The following is a 27907-nucleotide window of genomic DNA, read 5'->3' as shown; positions in this document are numbered from 1 at the left end:
GCCCCTCCGAGACCTCTCATTGCCCGTATTTTCAATTTTCGGGACAGAGACGCTATCCTGCAAACCTCTAGACTGCAGGGACCGGTTAGACTTGAAAATATGGACGTTAATTTTTATCCTGATTTCACCCCAGCGGTCCAGAAGCAGAGACTGAGCTTCCTCGGCGTCAAACGCCGTCTTCGGGACCTAAACCTCAAATACGCCATGCTTTTCCCAGCTAAGCTACGAGTGGAGATGGATGGTCGCACGCACTTTTTTGATCGTCCCGAAGCGGCCGGGGACTGGCTGGATACTCTGTCTGGGTATCGGGATCGGGGGGGTCGGGGGGAGGGGGGGGGGGGGGGAGAGGGCTCGCCGGATCAGGACTGAGGGACTACTAGGAGGCCTCGCTCGGGACGAAAATGATGCCACTTTTTACCATGTGTCTGTTCGTGTAAGTTCCCCTCCTATGGAGGTTGTGTAGGGTCTCTTGGGGGTTCTCCCTCCTCCTCTGGGGGTCTAGCTAGTTCAACTATCTATGGGGCGACAGGCACACTGCACGTTGGGGGGGCTGATTGGGCTCATGCAGGGGTGCAGGGAGGGGGGAGTTTTGTTAGGGTGGGTGGGCGGGGATGGGGTGTTGTTCGTTTTTATCACAAGGCAAACGTATTTTTGTATTGGTTCTAAGGTGCTCTCGGGGGGACGAATGTTGGCTTCTGTGTATGATGGGGGGTAGGGAATTGACTTTGTTGTCTTGGAATGTTAATGGACTGGGAGACAGGATCAAACGAGGTGTGGTCCTGCAGTTTTTGAAGCGACTCTCGCCCGATGTAGTCCTTCAGCAGGAGACACCTTATTGGCAACTCCTTCTGCGCCATGAATCGGCGTGGCTATCGCCTAGTGGCCCACTCGGGCTTCACGTCAGGCTCACGGGGTGTGGGCATCATGGTAAAAAACTCCCTCCTGTTGGAAATTGATGAGGTGCTCCACGATGATAGGGGGCGTTACACAGTCTTGGTGGGGAGGATGGAGGGCAAAGTGGTTGTCTTTGTGTCAGTATACGTCCCACCGGGGCTGCAGTCGACCACCTTTGCTGACCTGGGGCGCCTCCTCCTTGGCCTTCCAGGGGGGGCTTCTGGTGGTGGGGGGGGGGGGGGGGGGATTTCAATGCGGTGGTTTCTGGGACTGTGGATCGTCACCCACCTAGGGACCTCCCCCGGGCACAGGCGTGGTTATCCGGCCTCTTGGATACACTGGGATTGGTGGACTGCGGGCGCCTAAAACATCCCACGCAGCTGCAGTACACTTTCCACTCGGGGGCCCATGGTAGTCTCTCACGGCTTGATTATGTCCTTGTCCCGGCGGCCTATGTCGGGAGGGTTGGAGAGGTGCGCCATTTGGCACGGGGTATCTCGGATCACTCCCCGCTCCTGTCACATTTCGATGTTTTTCCGAGGGGTGAGGGTAGGGTGGTCCCAATCAATTCCTGGTACCTGCGCGACCCCACCATTCGCGCTGACTTGATTAAATCCCTGCAGCGATATTTTGATGAGAATGTGGGGTCCGTGCCTTCGGCTGTCTCCCTGTGGGAGGCCTTCAAGACAGTACTCCGAGGGGAGGCCCTATCCCTTATTTCCCACGCCCGGAGGCGCGAGCGGGAGGAGGTGACCCGGGTGGAGGCTGAAATAGCCGAATTGGAGGGTAATCTAGAAGGTGGGGTGACGGATGCTGCATTACATGTCCTCCAACTCAAGCAAGCGGCCTATAGGGCCCTCGTCACGGAGGCGGCCAGGGGCCTCAGTAGAGAGAGCAACAGGGGCGACTGTATGATGTGGGTGATAAGGCTGGTAAACTGATAGCGTGGTTGGACAAAAAAGAGAGCGAATCGTGTGGTCCCGCTGATTGAGAAAATGGATGGTGTGTGTGTAACTGAGCCAGAAGAAATGGTCTCCTGTTTCGCGGATTATTTCCGCGAGGTGTATTCCCCGGTCTCTTCCTGCTCTGAAGAAGATTCCAGTGCCCTGCTCAGGGATATCGCGCTGCCGTCCCTCTCCGGGGAGGACAGGGTGTCGCTTGACGCCGCTCCCACCTCTGACGAAATCGCCCTCGCCATACGCTCGGTCGCCTCTGGCAAGGCCATGGGCCCGAATGGTCTCCCTATCGAGTTGTACAAGTTGCGCCCGGATACACTGGCGCCCCACCTCCGCGCGATGTTCCTTGCGGCCCACTCGCTGGGCTCCCTCCCGCTGGACCAGCGTCTGGCTACGATCGTGGTGATCCACAAGGAAGGGAGACCTCGGGACCGGGTTACATCCTATCGGCCCATCTCGCTACTGAATGCGGAGCCCAAAATTCTCGCCAAGGTACTGGCCAATCGGCTGGTCGGCGTGGTGGGCGATCTGGTTCACCAGGACCAGTCCGGCTTTATTCCCCATCGCAACACAGCCCTTAACCTGCGGCGTTTGCATGGGGTGCTCGCACTTGTCCCATTCATACGGGAACCGGCCATTTTGGCGTCCTTAGACGCCACCATGGCGTTTGATACGCTTGAATGGCCGTACATCTGGGCGATGCTTGCGAAGTTTGGATTTGGCCCAGGATTCATCAGTTGGGTCAAATTGCTGTATTCGGGCCCCTTGGCGCAGGTGGTGGTGAACGGAAGAGTATCGGCTCCGTTCGAGCTGGGCCGTGGCACGCGACAGGGCTGCCCCTTGTCGCCGCTCCTGTTTGCGCTTGCCTTGGAGCCCCTGGCGGAGTGGCTGCGGTGGCATCCTTCTATCCGTGGTCTCCGCTGGACCCCCGAGTATGAGGACCGCGTGTCCCTATACGCTGATGACATCCTCTTGTACCTAGCCTCCCCACGTAAATCACTAATAGTACTGGTTGATGTTTTACATTCATTCGGTCGCAACTCCGGCCTGGTCATCAACTGGGCTAAATCATGTGTGTATGTGCTCTTTGGGGAGGCTCCCATCCTCCCGCGGGGCTGTCCGATCCAGATCGCCTCGCGGGGGTTCAGGTACCTGGGTGTCTTCATCACTCTGGACCCGGAGGCCCGCTACGAGCAGAACTTGCTTCCCCCCCCTCCAGCGCCTGAAGGAAGACGTCGCGCGCTGGCGGCGCCTGCCGCTTTCGCCGCTCGGCCGGGCGGCATTGTTCAAGATGATGTCGTTGCCACGCTTCCTATACGCTTTGCAGAACACTATGGACTTAGTCCCAGCGCGCTACTTCCGTGAGGTGGAGAGTCTGCAACGCCGCCTGTTCTGGGACGGGAGGCCGCGTATTGCCCTGGCGAAGTTGACGCTCCCATGGTATGACGGGGGAATTGCCCTCCCGGATATTAAACGGTACTATTGGGCCTCCCAGCTAGCTGCAATTAACCATGGCCTATACGGGCCCGCCTTAAACCCGGCATTCGAAATGGACAAGATGCTCCTGCCAGGTGGCGACTACAATCGAGCGCTCTATTCTAGCGCGCCCGATGCTCGTCTGACGGGCCCCACGCGTGTCATGGTGCAAGTGTGGCACGCGGCCAATGCAGCTATGGGGTGGAAGGACCGTTTGACCCGGGCGTCACCACTATACGCGTCTGAGCGGTTGGGCTCCCTGTGGACCTCTAAGGGCTTTGAGAAGTGGGACATAATAGGCATTAGTAAAGTGGGGGATCTCTGGACGAGGGGAGGCTTTAAAACGTTCGAGATGTTGCAGACGGAATTTCAGTTGCAGGGAAGTGAATACTTTCGGTATTTGCAGGTCCGTCATGCGCTGGGCTCCGTCTTTTCGGAAGTCGCCTCCATCCCGGAATACTCCCCCCTGGAGGATAGAATGCTGGATGGGCACATCCCGGACAGCACGATCTCACTGATATATAAAAAGCTGATTAACGACCGCTCGGGCCTGTTGACTGCCCTTCGTGCGGCTTGGGTTGCCGACGGGCTGGAGTTGGACGATGAGGACTGGACCTCCGCGGTGGCCTCCCCGAAGGAGGTGGCCATACCGGCTCGCCTTCGCTTCGTCCAGCTCAAGATACTCCACCGGGTCTACATGACGGGGCCAAAGCTTCTGCGTATGGGCTATGCTGAAGATGGGTTGTGTAAGCGTGGATGTGGTGCTTTGGGGACCTTTCTGCATATTTTGTGGGAGTGCCCGGAGGTGGAGGGGTTCTGGCGTGGTGTGCACGAGGTGCTGCGACTGGTTACGCATGTGACGCTGTTGCCTGAAGCGAGGAGATGCCTGTTGAATGTGTGGGAACCAACTGATTACTCGGCGCCGCAGACGTGGTGGGTGACTCTGGGATATATGATAGCCAAGCGTGACATTGCTCAACTGTGGGGATCCCAGAGGCCCCCGACGGTCTCGGCCTGGAAAGAACACATGGACTGGTGCATGTTTCGAGAAAAGGAGGTGTATGTGGCGAGAGGTAAGCCTGGGACGTGGGTGAAAGTATGGGGCCCCTGGAACGCCTACCGCGGGGGTATCTGTGCACCACCGTTGCTGCCTGATGCCTCGCCAGCCCCGTCCCCTTAGCCGAATCATTCCCCCGGTACCGGGCATTGGGTTCCCCCAGTCCTCGCTCTGCTCCCTTCCCCCTTTTAGACTCCTGTGGATAGTTGGGATCCCCCCTCTAGGGGAGCACATGCTGCTATTTTCGATTGTGGGTTGCCTTGTGGGTGTGGTTTTTCTTGTTGTTCTTCATTAAAATGAAACCGTATAGTGGGGTCCGGCTGATGTGGCTTTCAACGTTGTTACCTCCTGAGCATGCTCATCCGCAACACCATGTGTTTTCTAAATGTATGACGTATGCTCCTTTCATTGCTAGCGGCCGGCCGGAAAGTTGTAGGCCCATACTTGTATATTCTTGAGTCTTGTAATAAACGGTTCAAAAAAAAAAACAAAGCAAACGCGGCCATCGCACCCCAACTACGGAAGGTCACCAACATCTCCTTCGAAAAAGCGACATTTCCGGAAAGCTGGAAGCACGCCGAAATAAACGCCCTCCTCAAAAAGCCCAAGGCAGACCCCAAGGACCTCAAGAACTTCCGACCCATCTCCCTGCTCCCGTTCCGGGCAAAGGTCATCGAGAAAATAGTCAACATTCAACTGACCCGCCATCTCGAAGAGAACAACATCCTGGACCCGTCCCAATCCGGATTCAGACGAAACCACAGCACCGAGACAGCCCTCATCGCCGCCACAGACATCAGACGCCAACTGGACAACGGCGAAACATCAGCCCTCATCCTCCTGGACCGGTCAGCCGCATTCGACACAGTCTGCCACCGCAACCTAAAGACACGCCTCCAAGAAGCCGGAATCCAAGAGAAGGCCCTTGACTGGACCACGACCTTCCTCTCCGGCAGAACCCAGAACGTTCGCCTCCCACCTTTCCGGTCAGAAGCCACCGACATCATCTGCGGCGTCCCCCAGGGCTCATCCCTCAGCCCGACGCTGTTTAACATCTACATGGCCCCCCTCGCACAAGTGGCCCGCCACCACAACCTCATCATCTCCTCCTACGCCGACGACACCCAGCTCATCCTCTCCCTCACCAAGGACCCCCACACCGCCAAAACCAACATTCACGAGGACATGAAGGCCATTGCAGACTGGATCAGGAGCAGCCGTCTGAAACTGAACTCGGACAAGACGGAGGTCCTCATCCTCGGACCCACCCCCTCAGCCTGGGACGACTCCTGGTGGCCGACCGCGCTAGGGACAGCACCGACACCATCCGACCACGCACGCAACCTAGGATTCATCCTCGACTCCTCCCTCTCCATGTCCAAGCAAGTCAACGCCGTCTCCTCCTCCTGCTACAACACCCTACGCTTGCTCCGCCGGATCTACAAATGGATCCCGACGGAAACAAGAAGAACAGTGACACAGGCCCTCGTCAGCAGCAGACTGGACTACGGCAACGCACTCTACGCAGGAATCCCAGCCAAACACCAACGGCGGCTACAACGCATCCAAAAGTCCTCCGCCCGACTGATGACCAACGCCCCCCGCCGCAGCCACATCACCCCCCTCCTGAGAGACCTGTACTGTCTCCCCATCAACAAGAGGATCACCTTCAAGCTCCTCATCCACGCACACAAAGCACTCCACAAAGCTGGACCAGCCTACCTGAACAGCAGACTCAGCTTCTACACCCCCACCTGCCAGCTCCGCTCCGCCAGCCTCGCCCACGCAGATGTCCCCCGCATCCAACGTACGACCGCCGGCGGTAGATCCTTCTCTTACCTCGCCGCCCGCCAAGACCTGGAACACCCTCCCTACCCACCTACGACAGACCCAAGACCTACTCGCCTTCAGAAGACTCCTCAAGACCTGGCTCTTCGAGCAGTAGCGGTGCACCCCCCCCCCCCCCCCCTACGACAGACCCAAGACCTACTCGCCTTCAGAAGACTCCTCAAGACCTGGCTCTTCGAGCAGTAGCGGCACCCCCCCCTCAGCGCCTTGAGAGTAGCGCGCTTTACAAGTACCCTGATTGATTGATTAGGAGCTGGTGAGAAGGTTGGGTATAAAAGGGTACCTTGTAAGGGATGGGCAGATATTCCATTATGTCCTCCTTAACGACATGTATTTTACATTTTTCCCATGGATATTAGTCTCTTAAGCAGCCCTCTATTGTCCTACCAATTCATTGCAGTACTCTCCACTAGTCCCCACTGCATGACCATGTCCCTCCATCGGGCAACGGAGAGGGGACTTCCAATGCCTAGTAAGCAAACGTTTAAACGTTTCGCTAGTAGTAAAGTCAAGTCTGCAAAACCAGAGGTCACTTTAGCCAATTTAGGTCTGGGGTATAAGCCAACGAATCACCGCTCAATTGTGCGCCAATCGTCATTACTTGCCAGTGTTGATCGGGTCGTCCCCACTTCTACCCAGTATGTTGCTAGTGAAGGACAAGTCCTATCAACACCCAATGTGTGGCACCTAGGGTACTTCGGAGAACACGGGGAACATCATGTTTATTTTGTGAGGTGTCAGGCCCTATGAAATACTGAAAATTTAATTAATTTAAAGTGCGTATTATGCTAGATCAGCTTTGGATACTGTAATAGGAAGAGCATTCCTTATCAGTTAACACCCTGCCAACATCCACCTGTGCTAAAATGAATCCAGAGATAATCCGAGATGGGCTCCAAGTCCCCGGTATTTTAATTTCACCAGGTGTCTGCCATGTCCTGTAGTGTGCAGTGCTTGCAAGAACGTGTATGTTGCGGGCTCAGTAGCGGCCAGAGACCAATACCAGCGGCTGTAGTCAACAACACTAGCATGTGTTTGGAATAATGCATCTAGAAATCCGTAAGCTTGCACAAACTCTAGGTGAGGCATCACAGAACAGTCTGCGTAGAGGGAACTCACAGTTAGTGCCTCACCCTGATACCAGGAATGTAGCATCACAGTCATCAAGGTTTCCAATACAAGAGGGCTATCTATAGCAAAAGGGGGCCACTGTTGGGCCAGGAAGGACTTAGAGTAGCTAATGTAATTAGCTATTATGTATCATGCGGGAGGTATAGCCAATGTCCTCCAGGTTGTGGCTCGCCAGCCAGTATGTCAACCATTGTAGTTGCCATGCTATACAGTAGGACTTCAAGTCAAGAGCACCGACTCCGCCTTTATCTGGCGGAAACTGAAGTTTTGCCAAGCAGAGTCTGCGACGCCTCATGCCACAGATCAGTTCTATTAACAGAGTTTAGCATGGTGAACACCTGAGGTGGAACGAGGATTGGCAAGTTCACAAACCATTTTGGCCAATGCTAACTGGCCTGACAATGACAGGGGCAGAGTAATCCATAAACCTACCTGGGATCTAAGCAATGCAATGACCCAAAGTAATTTGCCGTCCAGTATGTCTGCTGAAATGTGATATACTTGTATACCAAGATAATAAAAGGTTTTTGCTGCTAGCGAAATCTGCAGGGGCCTAAACGGGACCCATGGATCATGGTATGTCCCTTTTAAGCATGAACCGCATAAGATTTACTTGCATTTATCCGTAGACCAGACAGGTCTCTGAAATTAGCTGGGCCGCCTCACTCAGGTCACTACAGAGGTCCCTAAAGTAGAGGATCATGTCATCTGTATAGAACAATATGGAATGGCATGTGTAGTCCACGGAGATACTCCCTGCCCTCTGACGGAATTATTGGGCATGAGGTTCTACTGCTAGAACAAACAGGAGCCCTATCTTGTCGCAAGGAAAACTGGGTATGGGGCTGAGATACAAGAACCCGTTTTAGCTCTTGCTGTGGAGGCAGTGTACAGAAGCCTGACCCAGCGTATAAATGGCGAGTGCTGACAGCATGACATCCCATCTAAGGGAATCAAATGCTTGCCTAATGTCAAGGGATAGGCATCCAGCCAATGGGTGGCGCTCCTTCACTGTGTCCATGATGTGGAACAGACGGTGTATGTTTAAGGAGGTGTTGCAACAGGGAGCGAAGTCACACTGATCTAAGAACAACAGTTGTGAGAGCAGAGGTAGGAGTCGGCACACCAGGACCTTACTAAGGATTTTGTACTTCAGTGTTCAACAATGAAAGGGGCCTGTAGGAGGACATGTCTTCAGGTGATTTGCCAGGTTTGAGTGACATTACCAATGTCTCTCTTATTGAGGGGGGCAGCCTCCCTTCTTCCAAAGAACCAACAAAGTTTAACGAGACAGGGAATCATACTCGTGGCATATGCTGTATAGAATTCCATCCGCAGTCCGTCAGTGCCTGGTGTCTTATTTCTGGCTAATTCCGTGATGGCACACCTTCTCATTTACAGAAATGGGAGCCTTGAGTATTTCGCTGTCTGATGCCACCACTTGGGGAAGCGTTAATCGATTTAAGTGGGAGATTATTGTGCCCGGAACAACAGGGGGGCGAAGCAGTATATTCATCTGTATAATATTCATGGAATGCGTTATTATTCTCCAATTGGGTAGTAACCGGGCCAAGGTTCAGTGAGCGTATAAGCAGAACTGCGGTAGGCGAGAGCTCAGGTTTAATTAATCGGGCTAGGAAGGCACCAGACGTGTCCGCCACTGCATGCATCTTTCAAATGTAGGTTCTGTGGTTCCAGGAGTTCAGCATAGGACATGGGGCTGTGTCCTTCAATGGGCAGGGGGGCTATTTCCGCGCCGTCCTGCATCCGCATACCAAATTGGTTTTAAAATGGTAAGTAACACCAGTAGCAATGTTACTTACCATTTTAAAACAATTGTGGAGTCCTGCCCCAGTCCTGCTGCCTGCAACACACAGAGTCAGGCACGGGCATCAGGCAGGCAGGTTGTTGTGAAGTTGTGACGCATGTGATTTGCGCACGTGTAACATTAAAGTTTCGTAAAATGGGCTGACATAGTACCAGCCCGGTAGTCAATGTTTTGGCCCTTTTAAGGGTCTGACCACAAATGACTCTAGGCAGCATCATATTTCTAGGCAGCCTCGGGCAGGTACAGAATAAGCCCTGTACCTCAGGAGGCTGCATTGTTTAAAGCTGCCAGTGGCGAGCCCTCAGACCCGCCCTTTCACAAGTTCATACTGCACAGTGGCAAGTCTAGGACCACCGGGCTATGGAATACCAAGTCAACTGGCATAATGCCAGAGATGTTTTTTCACAGTAAATAATTCTGAAACAGTTTTAATACAGTTTTCCTTTATTTTTAATGCAGCCAAACCCCCCTTATGATGTTAATGCTCGCTTGCTCACCACCAGGCACTCATCTTGAACTTTTACGCCCTACCACTTTCAAATGACACCAGCCGCCAGTGCATACGACACTCGTGCTAGTTGGGGCGAAGAGTCAGGCGAAGTGTCTATAGTTGCCACTAATGTATCGCGGAACACCACATGAGGTGGTGCTGGTGGGTGTGTCATTTACTGCCTCTGTGAGTACAACAAATGCTTAGCACTAACCTCTGATAAGCTTAAACTGCTCGCCCAAACTACAACAAAAGAGCCTTCGAGTTTACTTGTGCCTCTGTAAACCAATAAGGGTCGCTGGACACTCTGCGCAGTGTACCTCATTTTGGTGCACTATATAGACAGCCAGCTTTCTACAGTGACATTATAGCAAAGTTCAAGTTCCCACAGATATGATACAGAGTGACAGTAATATACATCTCCCAATAGTAATAATGTGTAATTATAGCACTGTTAAAGTCCCCACAGAGATTGCGTGCAATGTACAGATGCTCAAATTTACACACGATGGAAGTATTTCATCATTATACACAGGAGACCTCGCACAGCAGGATATAAAAACAAATTACACAGTCCATACAGACAGCCAAAAAGAGGACCCTGCTCTGCTTTAAGTACCAATTCCCTAAAGCACGAGCATAGAAAACACAAATAAGTGGTTAACATTTATCAATTGCCATACCACTTGCATTAGAATACAGTTTCTTGTTCTATGTCTTAAAGTGCAGATGGTTGATCTAAAACCAAGAGCCATACTATTTCACAGACAGAAGCACAGAGAAGAAAAAGGAAAACGCAGGTGCATTCTTCAATACAGCACAAAGAAAACTGTATCATGCAAGTCAAAGCCTAAAACAAGTCTGCCAATCCCCTGCCATACCCACTGAGTCAAAATGCATGTGCATGACAACATTGGTGTGGTCATAGGACAGATGGGTATCTGTAAACCTCTCAGTACCCAATTAACGATAAAGTTCAAATGCATGATACCAATGGTGTACATATAGAATAGCAGCATATCTGTAAACCTTGCCATCAAGTGCAGGTGCATAGTTACAGTATGAAATTCATAAAATAGCAGCAAGCACCATACCAGTAACATCATCAGCAGAGGTGGTAGGTTTAAGTGTAACAAGCAGTTGTAAAGTGCAGGTGCCAATTATTAATGCACTGGGGCCAGGGCAGTCACAACCCTGCAGCCAGGGAAGCGCGGTCTGGCGCATGGTTAGCTATCTTTATTTACACCCCCTTCAGTTCCCTCCTTGCCCAGTCACACCTTCCACCCAGTTAGTAACTGACCACCAGATCCTGCCCCCCCAAGAGATGCGTCCCTTTCATTTCTACAGATTTGTTTACATATTGTAAACGGCTAACAATATAGACATCCACATTAAAAATGTAGGCCACTCTGGACTTAGCCAATCTGATGCAATGCATAGGCGGGCCACCGCCATAGCAATAAAAAACAAATATGCCTCTTTCCTTATTACGAACAAGCTGGACTGTTCCCATGAGGCACAGGGTCAGACTGATTTGCATAAGGCCATGTCTGAACTGGGGTGGCAGAGTGGGCTAAAGAACGGTGATGGATCAAACCCAGATCTGTTGACTGGGTGTGAGTGTCTGATTGGTTCTGATGCTCCGTCCATCACCACCCCCTTTTGTACCGCTTCTTTCCTGATTACATCATTGTTCCCAGACCCATCAATCACACCCAGAATCATCAACATAGGGGTAATCCGGACCTGCCACCAATGATTGATCCCATGAAGTTCCCATTGTCATGCATCAATTAAACTAATTTGGGGCATGAGAAGAACATAGGAACAATTTCAGCCTGCTCTGATCCACATCTGTTAAACTTGCCACCAAACCTACCACCTCATCTAGCCACCTTAGCCGGAATATGGTATAGATTAAATATTGTCTGAAAAGTGTTGGCTTCTCAGACCAGCCGTTAACAGCAACTTGTTACCAAAATTCAGTGATTCTTGAAGATGAGGCCCCTTTATACCAAAGCTAGCTTCCCAGTTAGTATTTTGAGCTTCCAAGTCATCAGGTTGGCCTTGTATCAGCAAGATATAAATTGAGCCAACTCTATCCCTCCGCCTTACTGCGAGAAAGTGACTCTATATATACTGTTCCCAAATAGGTACAGTGTGCACAGAGTCCACCGTGCCCAGAGGTTTGGCAGAGGCTAAAGTTACATATAACCTTACTCTCTCAAGTGGTAGCTTGGTCGAGCAGTAAGGCAGCATCAGAGGACAGTGTAAAGCATTTGTTGTACACACAATCAGCAAATGGTCTCTCACACTCAAGAACTGAACTCTAGGCCAATGGTTTGTATATAAAAATATATGGTTGTTTTCTTTTAGAACCAACAAGAGGTATCAAAATATACTTTCTCAGAATGAGATGCTTTAGATAAATACTTTGCAAAGGACAATTGACTTGGAATGCAATAGTTACAGTTTGTTGCAATAGGCAACATAATTTCAAACACAATAATACATTGAGCTCAAAGGGAATTTTAAGTTATATGCAATTGATTACTTTCAGGATTACTTTTCTAACTCCAGGAGTGGATCCTAGATTCAGCCCTGGGACAGTTCTTGGAAACAAGTGAGTAAATACTTTTTAGTTACTGTTGTGATTTTTAAGCAATATTTAGCTATTTTAAAAGTTGACACTTAGAAACTTTTTCTGATCAAATTACCAATGTTATCCTATGGAAGGAAATTCACTTAGCAGGTAAGTGGGGCTATGGTTACGTTTTCTAGGTCAATGTTGGATCCTGGATTCAGCACTAGTGTACCACCTGTAAGCAGTTGAGAAACTGCATTTAAGTTATACAGTTGATTTTTAAGGAATATTTATAAGTTTGCAAAATCGACAGAAGAAATTTCACAGAAAAACAGTCCATGGTTTCCTATGGAAGAAAATTCGAATTACTGTTAAGTATGGTTTTAATTACTTTTCAGGGTCAGTACTGAGCTACAAGATGCAGCACTGTGGTCTCTCCTGATAACAGGTGAGTAAATCGGAATTCGTTGTCCAGCTGATTTTAGGTGAATATTTTAAAGTTCCAAAAATCCACACAGAAGAATTTCCAAGTGAAACCAGTCAATGTTAGCCTATGGAAGAAAAGTGAGTTATCGGCTTTTCGGTAAGTACTCGACTGGCAGAGTTAAGGTTCTGGGAATAGACTCTGGGGTCTTCCATGGTCAGGTAGGTACAGTTGGTACACCGTCAGCAGCACAGGGGCAGAGGTAGTTAGGCCCAATGATATCCAATGAGAGGCAGGGAGCCTTCGGTTGGTGGCTGCTGGCGAGCAGGCCACGCGGCTGTGGGAGCTTAGGCTCCTGGTCACCTGCTCAGGACAAATGGGGAAGTAGATTAGGACATAGGTTGCACTGCACTGCCTGGGGCACTCGGGCAGCTGGGTGCGTTTGAACCGTCGGGCGCTCAATGTTATTCAATGGAGATCTTGGAAAGTAAACAAAGACAGCAGGCTCGGGGACGGAGGATCTTTAGGAGCGACCAACACTTCGAGGGGTAAGTTGGGATCTTGGAGGATAGGTAGGCACCCAGCAGTTGGGCACAGGGGGCCGTGGGGTGCCGGGTGCAGGTGTGTCTCTTGATGTCGGAAAATTGTACCCCCTGCTGGTCGCGGTTGGAGGAGTCCCTGGTTCTGAGGCTGCAGGCGTTGTCTGGGTCGTCGAGGAGGAACCTTGGGCACTGGATTCCAGGTCAGAATAACCGGGGGGGGGGGGGGGGGGATGCCCTCAGGGTCTTTGTCCACTCAGGCACAGGCCGGGTGCAGAGTGTGCTGGATTCGCGGTTCCTGGCTGGCACCATGGGTATTGCTGTTTGAGCAGAACCACTGCTCGTGGGAGTTCCAGTCTTGGTAGAGTCTCAAGGTGGTCAGGTCCTCTGGGGTTTTTGAGGTTGCAGACCACTGAAGGCGCTGGAGTTCCACAGGAACAGGTTCAAGGATCAACAGGCCGGGAGGGCTGGGGCCAAATCAGTTGATGTCGTTAGCAGCTGCGCGGCGGGTCTTCTGGTTTCTTGATATTCTTGCTTGTTTTCGAATCGGGATCTGAGGAAGGAAGGTTCAGGGTGCCCCTAAATACTAAATTTAGGGGCGTTACAGGTAGGGTGAGGGCAGGGACCAATGGGTCCCTGTCCTGGTGTGAGTACACCCCTATCCTGCTCCACTCCGGTGGGAGGGGCGCAGGAGCCTAGCTGTAATTGGGCAGGGCTCCCCATACTCAAGATGGCCGGAGCCCGGAGTTGTGCTTCACCTCGCCTCTCCCACATGAGGGGTGGAGTTGACACAGGCTGGCACACCCCCTTTCCTCACGTAGGGTTTCCCACCAGAGTGGGGGGTCAGAACCGGTGGGGACCAGTTGCTGAGTAAAGCAAGTGGCCTGGAGAAGCTCAAAAAGGCGGCATTCTTTTGAAGCTTCCCCCTGCCCATCCTGGGGGAGGAGACCTAGCACCTCGCCCAGGATGTGCATTGTTGCAGGCCCAGGAGAGCTGGGGCTTTCCATCCAGGGGTCCAGCAACATGTCTGCTGTGTGGCAGCCTCTCAGACGACGTGGATTGTAGGTTAGGTTTCAGGGGGCATCTCCAAGATGCCCTCTGTAGTGCATTTTACATTAAATCCCACACTGGCATCAGTGTGGGCTTAATGTGCTGAGAAGTTTGATATCAAACTTGTCAGTCTTCAGTGTAGCCATTATGGTGCTGTGGAGTTCGTAATGACAACCTCCTAGCACCATATACTCTTAACCCCTTCCATGCTGCGCAAATTCCGCCGCTGTGCTGACGGAATCTTGCGCGGGCGTGGTCATGACGGAACGGTTCCGTCATGAGCACAGCTCAACCGTGGCTCATGACGGAACCGTTCCGTCATGAGCACCGAAGGGGTTAATGGCATCACTGCACTTACAGTGCCCAGGAATGGCCCTGGGTACTGTAGGGGCACAGGGCTCACGCACCTGTGTCCTCACCACTGGCATAGGGCACCCAGCTAGAGGGGTGGCTGATGTATGCCAGGGCAGTGGATTTGTGTGCATGGCACACAGGGATGTGTGCCATGTCGACTGTGTTTAGTTCTGCACCAGGACACTCAGCCTGTGTGTAAGGGTACAGGGTCCCTAAAGGTGGCACAATAAGTGCTGCAGCCCTTAGGGGCCTTCTCAGGTCACAATGCCCTGGGTACCATTTACCAGGGGCTAACATGTGGCCAGAGATGCCAATTGGGTTTAGGCGTTAGTACAGTTTTTAGGGAAGGAACACAGGCCCTGGGTACCTGATTGGCAGGGACTCAGGGCACACCAAGGAAAAGTGCATCAGGCAAAAAGTGGGGGATTACTGCAACAGAAACCCACTTCCTTACACTTACTGCCTCGACTAAGGGGATCTTTACTACTGAGATGGATTCCATAAATATCTTAGAGAGAAAATCTCAAAGTTGCAGAAATAAAAAATAAACACACCATTCATCAATCCAAAGGCCAGTTTACGTTTCAATCGAAAGGCATCCTGCAGTTCGATGAAGGAGTGGAGTTGGCCATCACAGTACAGATCACCCACTACCTTGACTCCCTTTTGTGCCCATATGTCTATAGTTGGATCTTGAAATACTGATGGGAGAATTGATGAAGCTGTCACAGGTGTGTAAAAGTTAATCCTGATAATGCCTGATCTCCGCTTCATCGGACGTCAAAACTTTTATGCAGCGCTGAAAATCTTGAATTTGGTTCCCTTGTAATAACTGGATTCCACATTCTTTAGGAAACAGCCCCTGGCTTCAGTTCCCAAAATTAACTCTAGATCGAGCAACTACTGTGGAACCAGAGCACAAAGATCCTGTTGGAGTCGAAAGGGTAACTTACCTTTGGAGTTTTTCTTGTATTTTCTTCTCTTACCTCCGGACTAATGTGTGGAGGGCAATTCAGAACATAACCTGGAATTACTACTTGGTTTCTGGTCCATGGCATAGGCCAGGAAAAGTTATACCTCCGCCTCTCTGATGGCCTTCGGCTGCATGCTCCGTCAAGATGTGCAAGCCCAGGAGCTATTAGTCTGAACCAAGACACCAAAGGCACATAGAGTGTGGGTTAGTGACAGACATCTGCCCCTCACAGTCCTTATAGCGCTTAAACGTGAAGGAGGAGACAAGTACTGCACAAAAAGGTTTTTATGGTGAGGAAAACTCAAAACCTTCTGAAAGCTTCCGCCGTGTGTCAAAGGCACAGAAAAAAGCCAACGGACGTCACTGGGGTGGGCACTGTGAGACTTCAGTGATGCTGTCCGATACCACATCTGGGGGTCAGGGTCGAAATAAAGCTAGTGCCCTCTACCGGCGACGTAAGAACTTTAAGCTTTCAGTGTCTAATCTGGGATTATTCTACATGTGTGTAATCTGAAGAAAGAAGTATCCATCACTTCGTAATGCAGTGATAAAATGTAAAATCTGATGATTTATTTAAACCATCTCCAGATGTTGTCAAACTTTAGTACGGTAAAGAACATTAGCCTACAGAAGGACTACATACTCAATACAAACACTATTCTTTAGATCTTACTATTAAGGAAACAGTGTTACAAAAGGGCATAATCTGAACGATATATATGAAAATACACACTTTTAAAATCCTTTCAGAAATAAGACTTACCCAGGTAAGGTTCCCAATGTACAGTGCAATTCGCTTTCCTGTATAGGTGTACACAACGTTTGTCGAAGACCCTTTACCTACATCATCCCCAGACTGTGGCAGGGAATCCATGTATTCACGATCCTCTGGAGCATCTCCATTGTTAGCAGGAGAGATAACATCTTCATACAAATCTAGTTGATCGTGTCCAGCATACTCTGCTTCCTATAAAAAAACGCATCTTAAATTACTAATGCAATTAGAAATTGCAAGTGAACATTCGCAACACTGGTTTCGAATTCCCAAGTCACATTAATTGGGACCATCTCCCATTAACCACCTAGCAGAATTACATTAATATGTCCCACCAACCTACGGCCACTAAAAAAAGGAAAAAAGGTTAACCCACAAGAATTTAGGCATTACAATGAATTACATGGAAAAGTATATACACCCAACCTGGATGAGTTCTATTATTTCAACTGCAGGACAGAGTGGTTCCACAGATTCTGCCACACAGAAACAAAGGGCGTCAACGCGTTTCGATGGTATTGAATTATTGTTCCATCTTTATCAAGACTAGCAATTTGGATCTCTCTGTTAGTCACTTGATAGATTATTACAGCTACCCTGTATTATAAACAGATACAGAAAAATCACCATTATACACATATAAAATACAAGAATAATGCTACTAATTCGCATTGTATTTTGTCTATCTTATCTAATACATGTGTGTTATCCTATATCTTGTTCTATTATTCTCAACACATCATAATTCTCCTTGTACTGTCTTCCAGTATGGTCTAAATCCCATTTATTAAGGTGTGGAATTCTATCTCACCTGTAATTATAGTTGTAGCTTTTATTTCCTTATTATAATCGACGTTAGTATACACTTGCTTCCTACCATAAGTAACCTAAAGAGACAACAATAGAAATAATACCATTAGAATGGTCTTTCTCTTATGGCTTTGATTAACGCAATGACCAACCATCGTTTATACCTTTCAATAATGCTCCTGGGGAGGAGGAGCCAAGATGGCGACCGAGACGGCAGCGTAGACTCCCGGCTCCGTGAACCTCCGCATCCCGCACGGATATCCTGCATGAGATCCTCAGCCTGCGCGACGCGATCGTGTTTGTGAATGAGAGTGGCAACCGATCCTGTGACTCCGAGGTTTCTGGCTGCGGTACCGCCGGAGAAATGTGCATTTGAAATTTGCGGCCCGTGCAGCCCTGGAGCCAGGACCTCGAGTGGACGCCTTGGCCGGGTGGCAGTTCAACAACAGCGGCCTGTGGTGACTGGGTGGAGTCGGTCCACCGGAGCGGTGCCAACCTCGGCCTACATTTCGCCGTGGTCGTTCCTACCGCTAAGCGTAGCGGACCGAGTGCCTGCCCGGGGGTGCAATTCTCAGATTCTCCGGTGATTGCCCCTGCCTTTGACGGTGAGCTGCCCGGACGCCGCCCGTAACTCGCCCTGATTCTTGCGGGCAGCTCCCGGATTTTCGCGGGAGCTGGTCCGTGGTGGGGACGACTGTTGCCCGTGACCACGCAACGGATAAATTCTTGCCTGCCCGCGGACCCTGTCTCCAGCGCCGTGGGCCTCGAGGCGCTTGTCCCTGGGTCCCGGCCCCCATACGGGTCGGGCTTACCCGGCGGCCATCTTGTTGCGATGAAGCCTACCATCCTGTCCACTGGGTCGCAGCAGGATTGGGAGTGTGTGACTTTTGGGAGTGTGGCGGAGCGATCGCAGAGGGCTGTGCTGGGGTACGGCGACCTCCTCGAGGCCCTCGGTGCCCTTCATTCCTCCTTGGTTCATGGCGTCGGGGTCTTGGGGAGTAAGCTCGATGGTGTGGCATCAGCGTTGGGACAGTGGCGGCCTGCCTGTCCTCAGGTACACAGGGACTTCCCACACTGCACACCGGAGGACAATGTCGCGGCCACCCCTGAGATTAGTGCACAGCTGGACACTCCGGACAGTATGCTACAGTGTGATCGGCTGGCTGTGGGTCTGATCTGTTCCGGAGGTATTGGACCTGAGTGGGAGGTGGTGGCCTCGTCCCGTGCACGGCCTCCGGCGACCCAGGGACAATTCAAGCAACAGTTGTCTACTTTGGCTGCTTCCGCCTTCCTGGACCTTGTGTGCAGTGCAGACTCTGGGGCAGCACTGGGAAGGCCGTCCCTCCATGATGTGGACTGTGTTGGTACTCAGAGACTTCCACCCCACCTGTGTGCGTCGCTTCCCGGTCGTTTTTGGACACTCCTTTACCTTGGGACATCGGACATGGCGCTGGGTCAAGGGGTAGGCATGGGCAGAATTGCAAAGAGTGGTCAAGGATAAGGTTGATCCTTCAGGGGTGGTCATCTAGTAGACGGGCGGGCTCAGGGGTTGCGTGCTCTCATGGCATAGCTATTAGCATACTAGGTGCATAATGCTCCCCATCTTTCTTTGCCATGATCGATTTTGTGCTGCTTACTGTTTGCTTTGGGGAAAACTTACCGTGCGGGAGGGAGAAGCCGGGGGTATGTTTTGAAGGCCCTCCTCCAGTTTATTAACACTTTCTCTACCCCCCCGTCTGGTGGGGTTCTTTTCTTACTCCTTTTTTCCCTGTTTCTTCTATATTTCGGGTCTGGTTCCAGGGCGACAGGCACACTGCTGGGGGGGGGGGGGGGGGGGGGGGCGTACTCATCTGCAGAGGTGCAGGGTGGGGGGTTGGGGGAGGGGATTCTTTAGTCTTTCATCTCCTTTTCCATGGCCTCCTTTTTCTTCTCTGATTCTTCTTGTTTTTTCTTTTCTGGGATCAGCGTGGTACACCTCCTTTGTGGTGAATCGTCGCCTTTTCATGTGTGCCACAATTTCCGGGGTGTTCTCTGGGCTTTAGGGCAGGGGACTGCAGGCGCAACTGCTCATGATATTCTTCCCCATCCTGAATTTCCTGTGTCTGCGCCATTGATCCAATAGATTGCTGTTTATTGCTTACGTCTATTATTCTGCCTGCCTCTTATCGCTGTTGGGAAATTGTTCGGCACCTGATCCTTCTGTCTTTTTCCATTATAAAATGAAAACCCTTTTATCCTGGTGTCCTACCTGCGCTGTTCACTGGCCAAACTATATTAGCATGACGATTCTGCTCCCCGAGGTGCTGCCTGTGTTCACATTTGATCTTTGTTGCTCTGATTGCTTAGCGGCCGGCCCCGGGGGGTTGTAGGCCCATACTTGTTATTGATTGAAATGTCAATAAAGGTTTTTCAAAAAAAAATAAAAAATAAAAAAATAAAAAATAATGCTCCTGGATCTTCGATTTATTATGGAAGGAATCTTTTGGTAATCCGTCTATTTAATTGCCTTTTAGTGAACGTACTGATTGTACGCTCAGGTATGCCTGCAGAAATTAAAGGAATGCATCGATAATTATTATGCACGTTATTTTGAAAGAGGGTAATTCTTATATTCGATACTCAAACCGGCATCCTATCGTACCTTTATATTTTGGGTATGATGGAGAAAAGGAAGAAATTTATCTCTTTCCTTGTCACCGTACGGACGCGAGAAGACGTATGCAGTATTCCGCCCATTTTCTTCACACTTGAAGGTGAGCAAAGAAGTAGTTAGAGTAATTTGATAATAGCGTAGCAATTTGTTAAAAAACCTTTAGCGGAAAGCAAGGAGTTTACTGAGACATATATTTTTTCCACTTCCCTTTTTAACAGTTTATGAACTCAAGAGAACAAGGGGATTAGTATCGTTTGACTCCCTATAAGAAGGTGCAGAGTCCCCACAAGAAAAGAGATCAATTTCTTCCTTTTCTCCCTATACACAAATATCCCCCAGGATGATACTATCAAGGTAGTGTCAGCCATTCTTGCTCAAGAAGATCTACAGGGAGGTAATAGAGAATTTATCATGGAGTGTGTTAGATTGGTTTTAAAAAATAACGTCTTCCTTGTTAAGGATGAACTGTTCAAACAGACAAAAGGCACCAGTATGGGAGCCACATGTGCCCCAAGTCTGGCTTGCCTTTATGTCAGTAATTTCGAAGACAAACATATTTACAATGAGTTGGCACCATTTTATGAAAATGTATCATGCTGGCACCGTTACATAGACGATGACATCTTCATATGGAACGGCGCCAGCAGTGATCTTGACTCATTTTTAGAATGGCTCAACCTAGGAGACGATAATTTGAGGTTCACAGCCCACTACAGTACCTCAAGTGTGGATTTTTTAGACAATAAAATTAAAAATGTAGAAAATGTATTAAATGTTGAATTGTTTACTAAAACAACAGATAAAAATACGCTACTACAATACGGTAGTAACCATCCTAAATCCCAGAAGGATAATATTCCCTTTGGGGAGTTTTTAAGATTGCGCCGAAATTGTACCACTCTCAGACTTATCATCATGCTGAAATTATGGAGAGCAAATTGAAAGCAAGAGGGTATCCCAAAAAATTAATTAAACATTCATTTAAGAGGGCACAATTGTATGACCGTGACCATCTAATAAACAATACGAGAGAAAAAAAATAGTAATATAAAGGACAAAATTGTATTTGTTAGTCAATTCTCCAATCTCAGCAACAAAATAAAGAATATAGTCAACAGAAACTGGAAAATTTTGAATTTTGAAGAGGAAAACAATTAGAAAAACCCTTGTTTTCATACAGACGTAACAAGACAATACGCAACTGTCTGGTCCATACGTATTAAACTGAGTCTTTAAGTCAGACCACACTTAATGGACAGAGGGCAGTAGGCAATTACAGATGCGGAACATGCTCAGTATGCCCGCACTGTATAGAAACTAAAAACATGACGTTCAATGGTAAAACTTTGACGTCAAAAACTCTTAACAACTGTCGCAGTAAGAATATAATTTACCTACTAACCTGTCCTTGCGGCTTAGGTTATGTAGGGGAGACCAGTAGAGAAATGCGCATACGTATGTTAGAACACAAATCGGCAGTAAGAACTAAAAAAGAAAATGCACCATTGACCAGCCATTTCATTGAGTCTAATCACGATTGCAATGAGACCAAATGGTTCATTCTAGAAAAAATAAGTTTGAGTAGGAGAGGAGGTAATCTAGAAGCCATAAGGAAAAATCGTTAACAGTGGTTCATGTGTTATCTGAATACTGTAAACAAAGGTTTAAACTCAAGAGAAGACTGGATGAAGATCATCAGTTACTGATAAGACACTGATTAGTCCACATGTGAAGTATATCTATACTTGAATAAGTAGTATGACGGCATGAATCCTAATATTAACAATGACTATCGTATTGTTCCTGGGGGGAGCATTCGACAATGAGGAGAAAAAACGGGACATACAGCCCCCCAAGAGGGAATTTAATACGCTCTAGAGGTTTGGATAGTCTATTAGCCCGTAGGTGGTTTCTAGATATTCAAACATCTAGTCTAACAATCAACTAAGATTTTGTTAATACTTACATATATTGTAAGTGGCTAATGAGTGAAGTGCCAGTCACGGCATATTTTAGAACTGTAAGGATGATAGTGGCAACATTAACACTCCCTAACGATCAATTTATTGAAATCAATCCATTAAGTAACAAGACATGGCTGTAATTTATAAATAAAATTCGTGCATAGATTGTCATATATATTTGCACACTAATGTAGTGCTTTGAACTATGCAAGTGGCGCTTAGTAAAGGTGAAATTAGGTATAGTCGGCACACTGTTCAATTCCAACAGTGCATACAACTTCCAGGTTAATAAGAGGAGTGCCAGCGATAATAGTAAATACGACCGGAATGCACTCAAAGGGTGAAACGTGGCAGCGTTAGCGCGCAGTTTGAAAGCACCCAGCAGTGTGTTTCTACCACTTCCGGGTTAACAATAGGAGAGCCAGCATAGATAATAAAAGCGAATGATATACATACTGAATTGTGAACTAATAATTGTCCTTAGACCAATAAGAACGGAATGCGCTCAGAATGGGTAAAAAACGAGGCAGATTTAGCGCTTAGTTCAAAATCATTAGGCAGTGGGGCAACGAAAGGAGTGTCAGCACGGATAGGAAATACTGAAAATACACAAGTCAAATAGGCAATTAACAATTACCCTTAGACCAATCACAGCGCCGATTAGGGTATTTAAAACAGGCTCCTTTCCCATGACTCCTTGTCACCGTACGGACGCGAGAAGACGTATGCAGTATTCCGCCCGTTTTCTTCACACTTGAAGGTGAGCAAAGAAGTAGTTAGAGTAATTTGATGATAGCGTAGCAATTTGTTAAAAAACCTTTCGCGGAAAGCAAGGAGTTCACTGAGACATATTTTTTCACTTCCTTTTTTAACAGTTTATGAACTCAAGAGAACAAGGGGATTAGTATCGTTTGACTCCCTGTAAGAAGGTGCAGAGTCCCCACAAGAAAAGAGATCAATTTCTTCCTTTTCTCCATCATACCCAAAATATAAAGGTACGATAGGATGCCGGTTTGAGTCTATCGAATAATAGAATTACCCTCTTTCAAAATAACGTGCATAATAATTATCGATGCATTCCTTTAATTTCTGCAGGCATACCTGAGCGTACAATCAGTACGTTCACTAAAAGGCAATTAAATAGACGGATTACCAAAAGATTCCTTCCATAATAAATCGAAGATCCAGGAGCATTATTGAAAGGTATAAACAATGGTTAGTCATTGCGTAAATCAAAGCCATAAGAGAAAGACCATTCTAATGGTATTATTTTTTCTATTGTTGTCTCTTCAGGTTACTTATGGTAGGAAGCAAGTGTATACTAACGTCGATTATAATAAGGAAATAAAAGCTACAACTATAATTACAGGTGAGATAGAATTCCACACCTTAATAAATGGGATTTAGACCATACTGGAAGACAGTACAAGGAAAATTATGATATGTGTTGAAAATAATAGAACAAGATATAGGATAACACATGTATTAGATAAGATAGACAAAATACAATGCGAATTGGTAGCATTATTCTTGTATTTTATGTGTGTATAATGGTGATTTTTCTGTATCTGTTTATAATACAGGGTAGCGGTAATAATCTATCAAGTGACTAACAGAGAGATCCAAATTGCTAGTCTTGATAAAGATGGAACAATAATTCAATACCATCGAAACGCGTCGTCGCCCTTTGTTTCTGTGTGGCAGAATCTGTGGAACCACTCTGTCCTGCAGTTGAAATAATAGAACTCATCCAGGTCGAGTGTATATACCTTTCCATGCGATCTGTCAAATTGATGACAAATTATAGTGTCTTTAGATATAGGTTTTTCTCTGTGTTAAAATCGTGATTATTAAATAATGTTGTAATGTTTTTATACCATTGATGTAGTGTTTTAATGAAAAAGTAATTTTTGTTTTAAAGATAACTGTACCACATGTTTAATGTGATTAGTTTTTTTAATGAACAAATGCAATAAAAAAATATATTTTGATCTAATTGTTGGTTGTGAGAACAAGAATGTTTTTAACTTAGCATAGCATAATATGTGTAGATAAAATTGTTTCGCGTTCTAGCACACAAGGGATATTTCAATTGAAACTATTAGATAGTACTCCAGTCCCTTTGTTCCAGTTGAAGGGGTCTCTCTCTACTGTTTATATATTACAATGAATTAAACAGGACAAATGGCTGCCAGAGAGGATCCATTTCTAATCAAGAAGACCACTGAATTAATCGCATGTGCTTGGTAAATGATCATTTTTATACTTTTAGCTAATCAATCAATCAAGAAATTTGTATAGTGCGCTACTCACCCGGAGGGTCTCAAGGCGCTAGGGGGAGGGGGGTCCGCTACTGCTCGAACAGCCAGGTCTTGAGTTGCTTCCTGAAGGAGAGGTGGTCTTGGGTCAGACGGAGGTGGATGGGGAGGGAGTTCCAAGTCTTGGCTGCCAGGTAGAAGAAGGATCTTCCTCCCATGGTGGCTCTTCGAATGCGTGGAACGGCGGCGAGGGCGTGGCTGGTCGATGTTAGCTGGCGGGTGGGAGTGTAGAATGTCAGGCGGTTGTTGAGGTACCTGGGGCCCAGGTCGTGGAGGGCCTTGTGTGCGTGGGTGAGGAGTCGGAACGTGATTCTCTTGCTGACGGGGAGCCAGTGCAGGTCTCTCGGGTGTCCGGAGATGTGGCTGTGTTGGGGGATGTCCAGGATGAGTCGTGCGGAGGCGTTCTGGATGCGTTGGAGTCTTTTCTGTAGTTTGGCTGTGGTTCCGGTGTAGAGGGTGTTTCCGTAGTCCTGTCGGCTAGTGACGAGAGCCTGGGAGACCGTCTTCCTGGTTTCAGTGGGGATCCATCGGAGGATCTTTCGGAGCATGCGTAGGATGTTGAAACATGATGATGAGACGGCGTTGACTTGTCTGGTCATCGAGAGGGAGGAGTCCAGGATGAAGCCCAGGTTGCGTGCGTAGTCTGTAGGTTTGGGTGCGCTGCCCAGGGCAGGGGGCCACCAGGAGTCGTCCCAGGCAGAGGGTGATGATCCAAGGATGAGGACTTCCGTCTTGTCTGAGTTCAGTTTCAGGCAGCTGTTCATCATCCACTCGGCTACGTCTTTCATCCCTTCGTGTAGGTTGGTTCTGGCGGTACCTGGGTCGTTGGTGAGGGAGAGGATCAGCTGGGTGTCGTCGGCGTAGGAGATGATGTTGAGTTGGCGTGCGATGGCTGCGAGGGGGCTCATGTAGACGTTGAAGAGGCTGGGGCTGAGTGATGATCCTTGTGGTACGCCGCAGATGACTTCGGTGGCCTCGGATCTGAACGGGGGGAGGCGGACTCTCTGGGTTCTTCCGGCGAGGAACGAGATGATCCAATCTAGTGCCTTCTCTTGGATTCCGATGTTGCGGAGGCGCTGCACTAGGGTGCGGTGGCAGACAGTATCGAATGCTGCGGAGAGGTCCAGGAGGATGAGGGCCGCTGTTTCCCCGTTGTCGAGCAGGGCTCGGATGTAGTCAGTGGCTGCGATGAGGGCGGTCTCGGTGCTGTGGTTGGCTCGGAAGCCGGACTGAGAGTGGTCGAGGGATCCGTTCGTCTCGAGGAAGGCGGCAAGCTGTCTGTTGACTGTCCTCGATGACTTTGGCAGGAAAAGGGAGGAGCGAGATGGGGCGGTAGTTCTTGAGGTCGGTGGGGTCTGCTGATGGTTTCTTCAAGAGGGCGCTGAGTTCGGCATGCTTCCAGCTCTCCAGGAAGGTGGCGGTGTTGAAGGAGCAGTTGATGATGTCCCGGAGTTGGGGTGCGATGACGGAGTCGGCCTTGTTGAAGACGTGGTGGGGGCATGGGTCGGTTGGTGATCCGGATTGGATGGTGTTCATCGTGTGGATGGTGTCTTCGGTGCTGACCGGGGTCCAGGCGCGGAGGGTGGTGGTGGGGGCGTCGGTTCGGTGGTTGGGTGCGTGGTCTGTGCGCCGAAGCTGTGTTGTATCTCGGCGATCTTGCGGTGAAAAAACGAGGCGAGTGAGACGCAGAGGTCTTGTGAGGGAGTGATGTCGTTGTTTCGGGCGTTGGGGTTGGAGAGCTCTTTGACGATGCTGAAGAGTTCCTTGCTGTTGTGTGCGTTGTTGTCTAGTCGTTCCTTGAATGCTGTTCTCTTGGTGGCGTGGATCAGCTGGTGGTGTTTGTGGGAGGCGTGCTTGAGGGCTGTCATGTTGTCTGTAGTCGGGTTTTTTCCGCCAGGCTCTCGAAGGTACGGCAGTTCTTCTTGGAGTTCTTTAGGTCGTCGTTGAACCAGGAGGCTTTCTTGCTGCCGGGCCTGCTGGGACGGTTTTTCAGAGGTGCGAGGTCGTCAGCGCAGTTGGTGATCTACTGTGTGAGGTTGTTGGCTGCTTGGTTGGGGTCCGTTGAGCTGGTGGGAGGGTTCTGGCTCAGTGAACTGGTGAGCTGGTCGGTGGTGATCTTGTTCCAGCTCCTGCGGGGAAACTGTTGCGGGTGGTGGTGAGTCGTGGTTCTTCTGAAGCTGAAGTGGACGCAGCTGTGGTCTGTCCAGTGGAGTCCGGTGCAGTGGCTGAAGGAGATGTACTTGCTGGAGGAGAAGACTGGGTCAAGCGTGTGTCCGGCGTAGTGGGTGGGGGTGTTCACCAGTTGCTTGAGTCCGAGGTTGGCGAGGTTGTCCAGCAGGGTGGTGGTGTTGTTGTCGTTGTTGTTCTCCAGGTGGAAGTTGAGGTCCCCTAGGAGGATGTAGTCAGCGGAGGGGAGGGCGTGTGGGCTGATTAAGTCTGCGATGTCTTCGCTGAATTGAGTGCGGGGTCCTGGGTGTCTGTAGATGAGGGTGCCTCTGAGTGTGGTCTTGGGGTCGGTGTGTATCTGGAAGTGAAGATGTTCGGCGGCTGTGAGCGTGTTGTCGGAGTTGGTCGTGATGCGGATGGTGTTCTTGTGGACGATGGCGATGCCTCCTCCTGTCTGGTTGACGCGGTCCCTCCGGGTGATCTTGTATCCGTCCGGGATGGCGATGGCGATGTCGGGTGCTGAGGAGGCGTTCATCCATGTTTCCGTGAGGAAGGCGACGTCTGGAGATGTGGTGTCGAGCAGGTTCCAGAGATCCACGGCGTGTCTGTGGACGGAGCGGGTGTTGAGCAGGATGCACTTCAGGTGGTTGCTGCTGTTGCTCGGCTTGGCGGGAGCGGTACAGGTCCGGATGCAGGAGAACTTGCAGGATTGGCAGGTGAAGGGTCCGTGGGTGCGTCTTGGGGTGGCTCGGTAAAGGCAATGTCACTGGAGAAAAAAAAGCAGAGATGCTGGAAAAATCTACCGTACAAACATTGATCTAGCGAAGATAGCAACATCTTCATGCATATAAAAAGAACACTGTTTAGTAAATTTTTATAGAATACAGTTATGATATTTGCGAACAGGTACGATCCATCTTATTTTGACTTGTGCATAGTACAGAACTGTATTTCTAGGGTACAGACGTACTAGCTAAATGGGGAACATACTGAAGAGAGACAATAGAATGGAAGAAGAAAGAAGTGGAAGTGTGGGGGCATTGACTTGTCAGAGTGAATATGTTTAACTAGACCAATCAAAAGAAAAGAAGTAAACACGCCTAAATGCGTGGGTGTGAGCAGATTGAGTAATCCTGCATGCATTATTGAATTAGAGATCGAGATATAGACTGACACGCATTACAAAACCATAATTTATAGCCCTCTGCTTTAGCATGTGAGAAACATAAGGGTTTGACTGAACACGGTACACATGACCAATAGGGATCTAGAGAGCACTGCATGAGATGATTTATGTGGAGATGCCAGTTGTCATAATTTTTTTTAAACAGATCCCCAATGCTTTCTTCTCCAAACACGAACGCGCATGATGGGGCTCAGCACACGTGCTCGTATGAAAGCACCATACAACTTTGTTTTTCTCTATGTTTGTCCATGTATGGATGTTTCCCTGACATCCTAGTACTAACCTATATGATGGATGAAAATGAAAGACGCTTCACTACTACAAAGCTGCATAAAAGGCCTCTGAAGTTAGTGAGCCTGATACGATTAATAAAAATCAGGCTGTGAGCGAGTCTGGTACTTAGCCGATCAATTTTATGACCACCGACAAAA

The 27907-nt window shown here is 49.0% G+C and overlaps 1 protein-coding gene across 4 annotated transcripts in view; it reads right to left on the bottom strand.

The window, feature by feature from the left end:
- Positions 1-27907, bottom strand: part of CPSF6 (cleavage and polyadenylation specific factor 6) — a 389871-nt gene that overhangs the window by 312967 nt on the left and 48997 nt on the right. For all 4 annotated transcript variants that reach the window (XM_085653879.1, XM_085653881.1, XM_085653878.1 and 1 more), the window contains exon 2: positions 16368-16571. In XM_085653879.1, coding sequence (XP_085510005.1) covers positions 16368-16571 — 204 coding nt within the window. The remainder of the gene's footprint in view (positions 1-16367; positions 16572-27907) is intronic.

The sequence above is a fragment of the Triturus cristatus genome, chromosome 4_1 (genome assembly GCF_964204655.1).
Source record: "Triturus cristatus chromosome 4_1, aTriCri1.1, whole genome shotgun sequence".
Classification (NCBI taxonomy): domain Eukaryota; kingdom Metazoa; phylum Chordata; class Amphibia; order Caudata; family Salamandridae; genus Triturus; species Triturus cristatus.
This window is presented reverse-complemented; position numbering and strand designations above follow the sequence as displayed.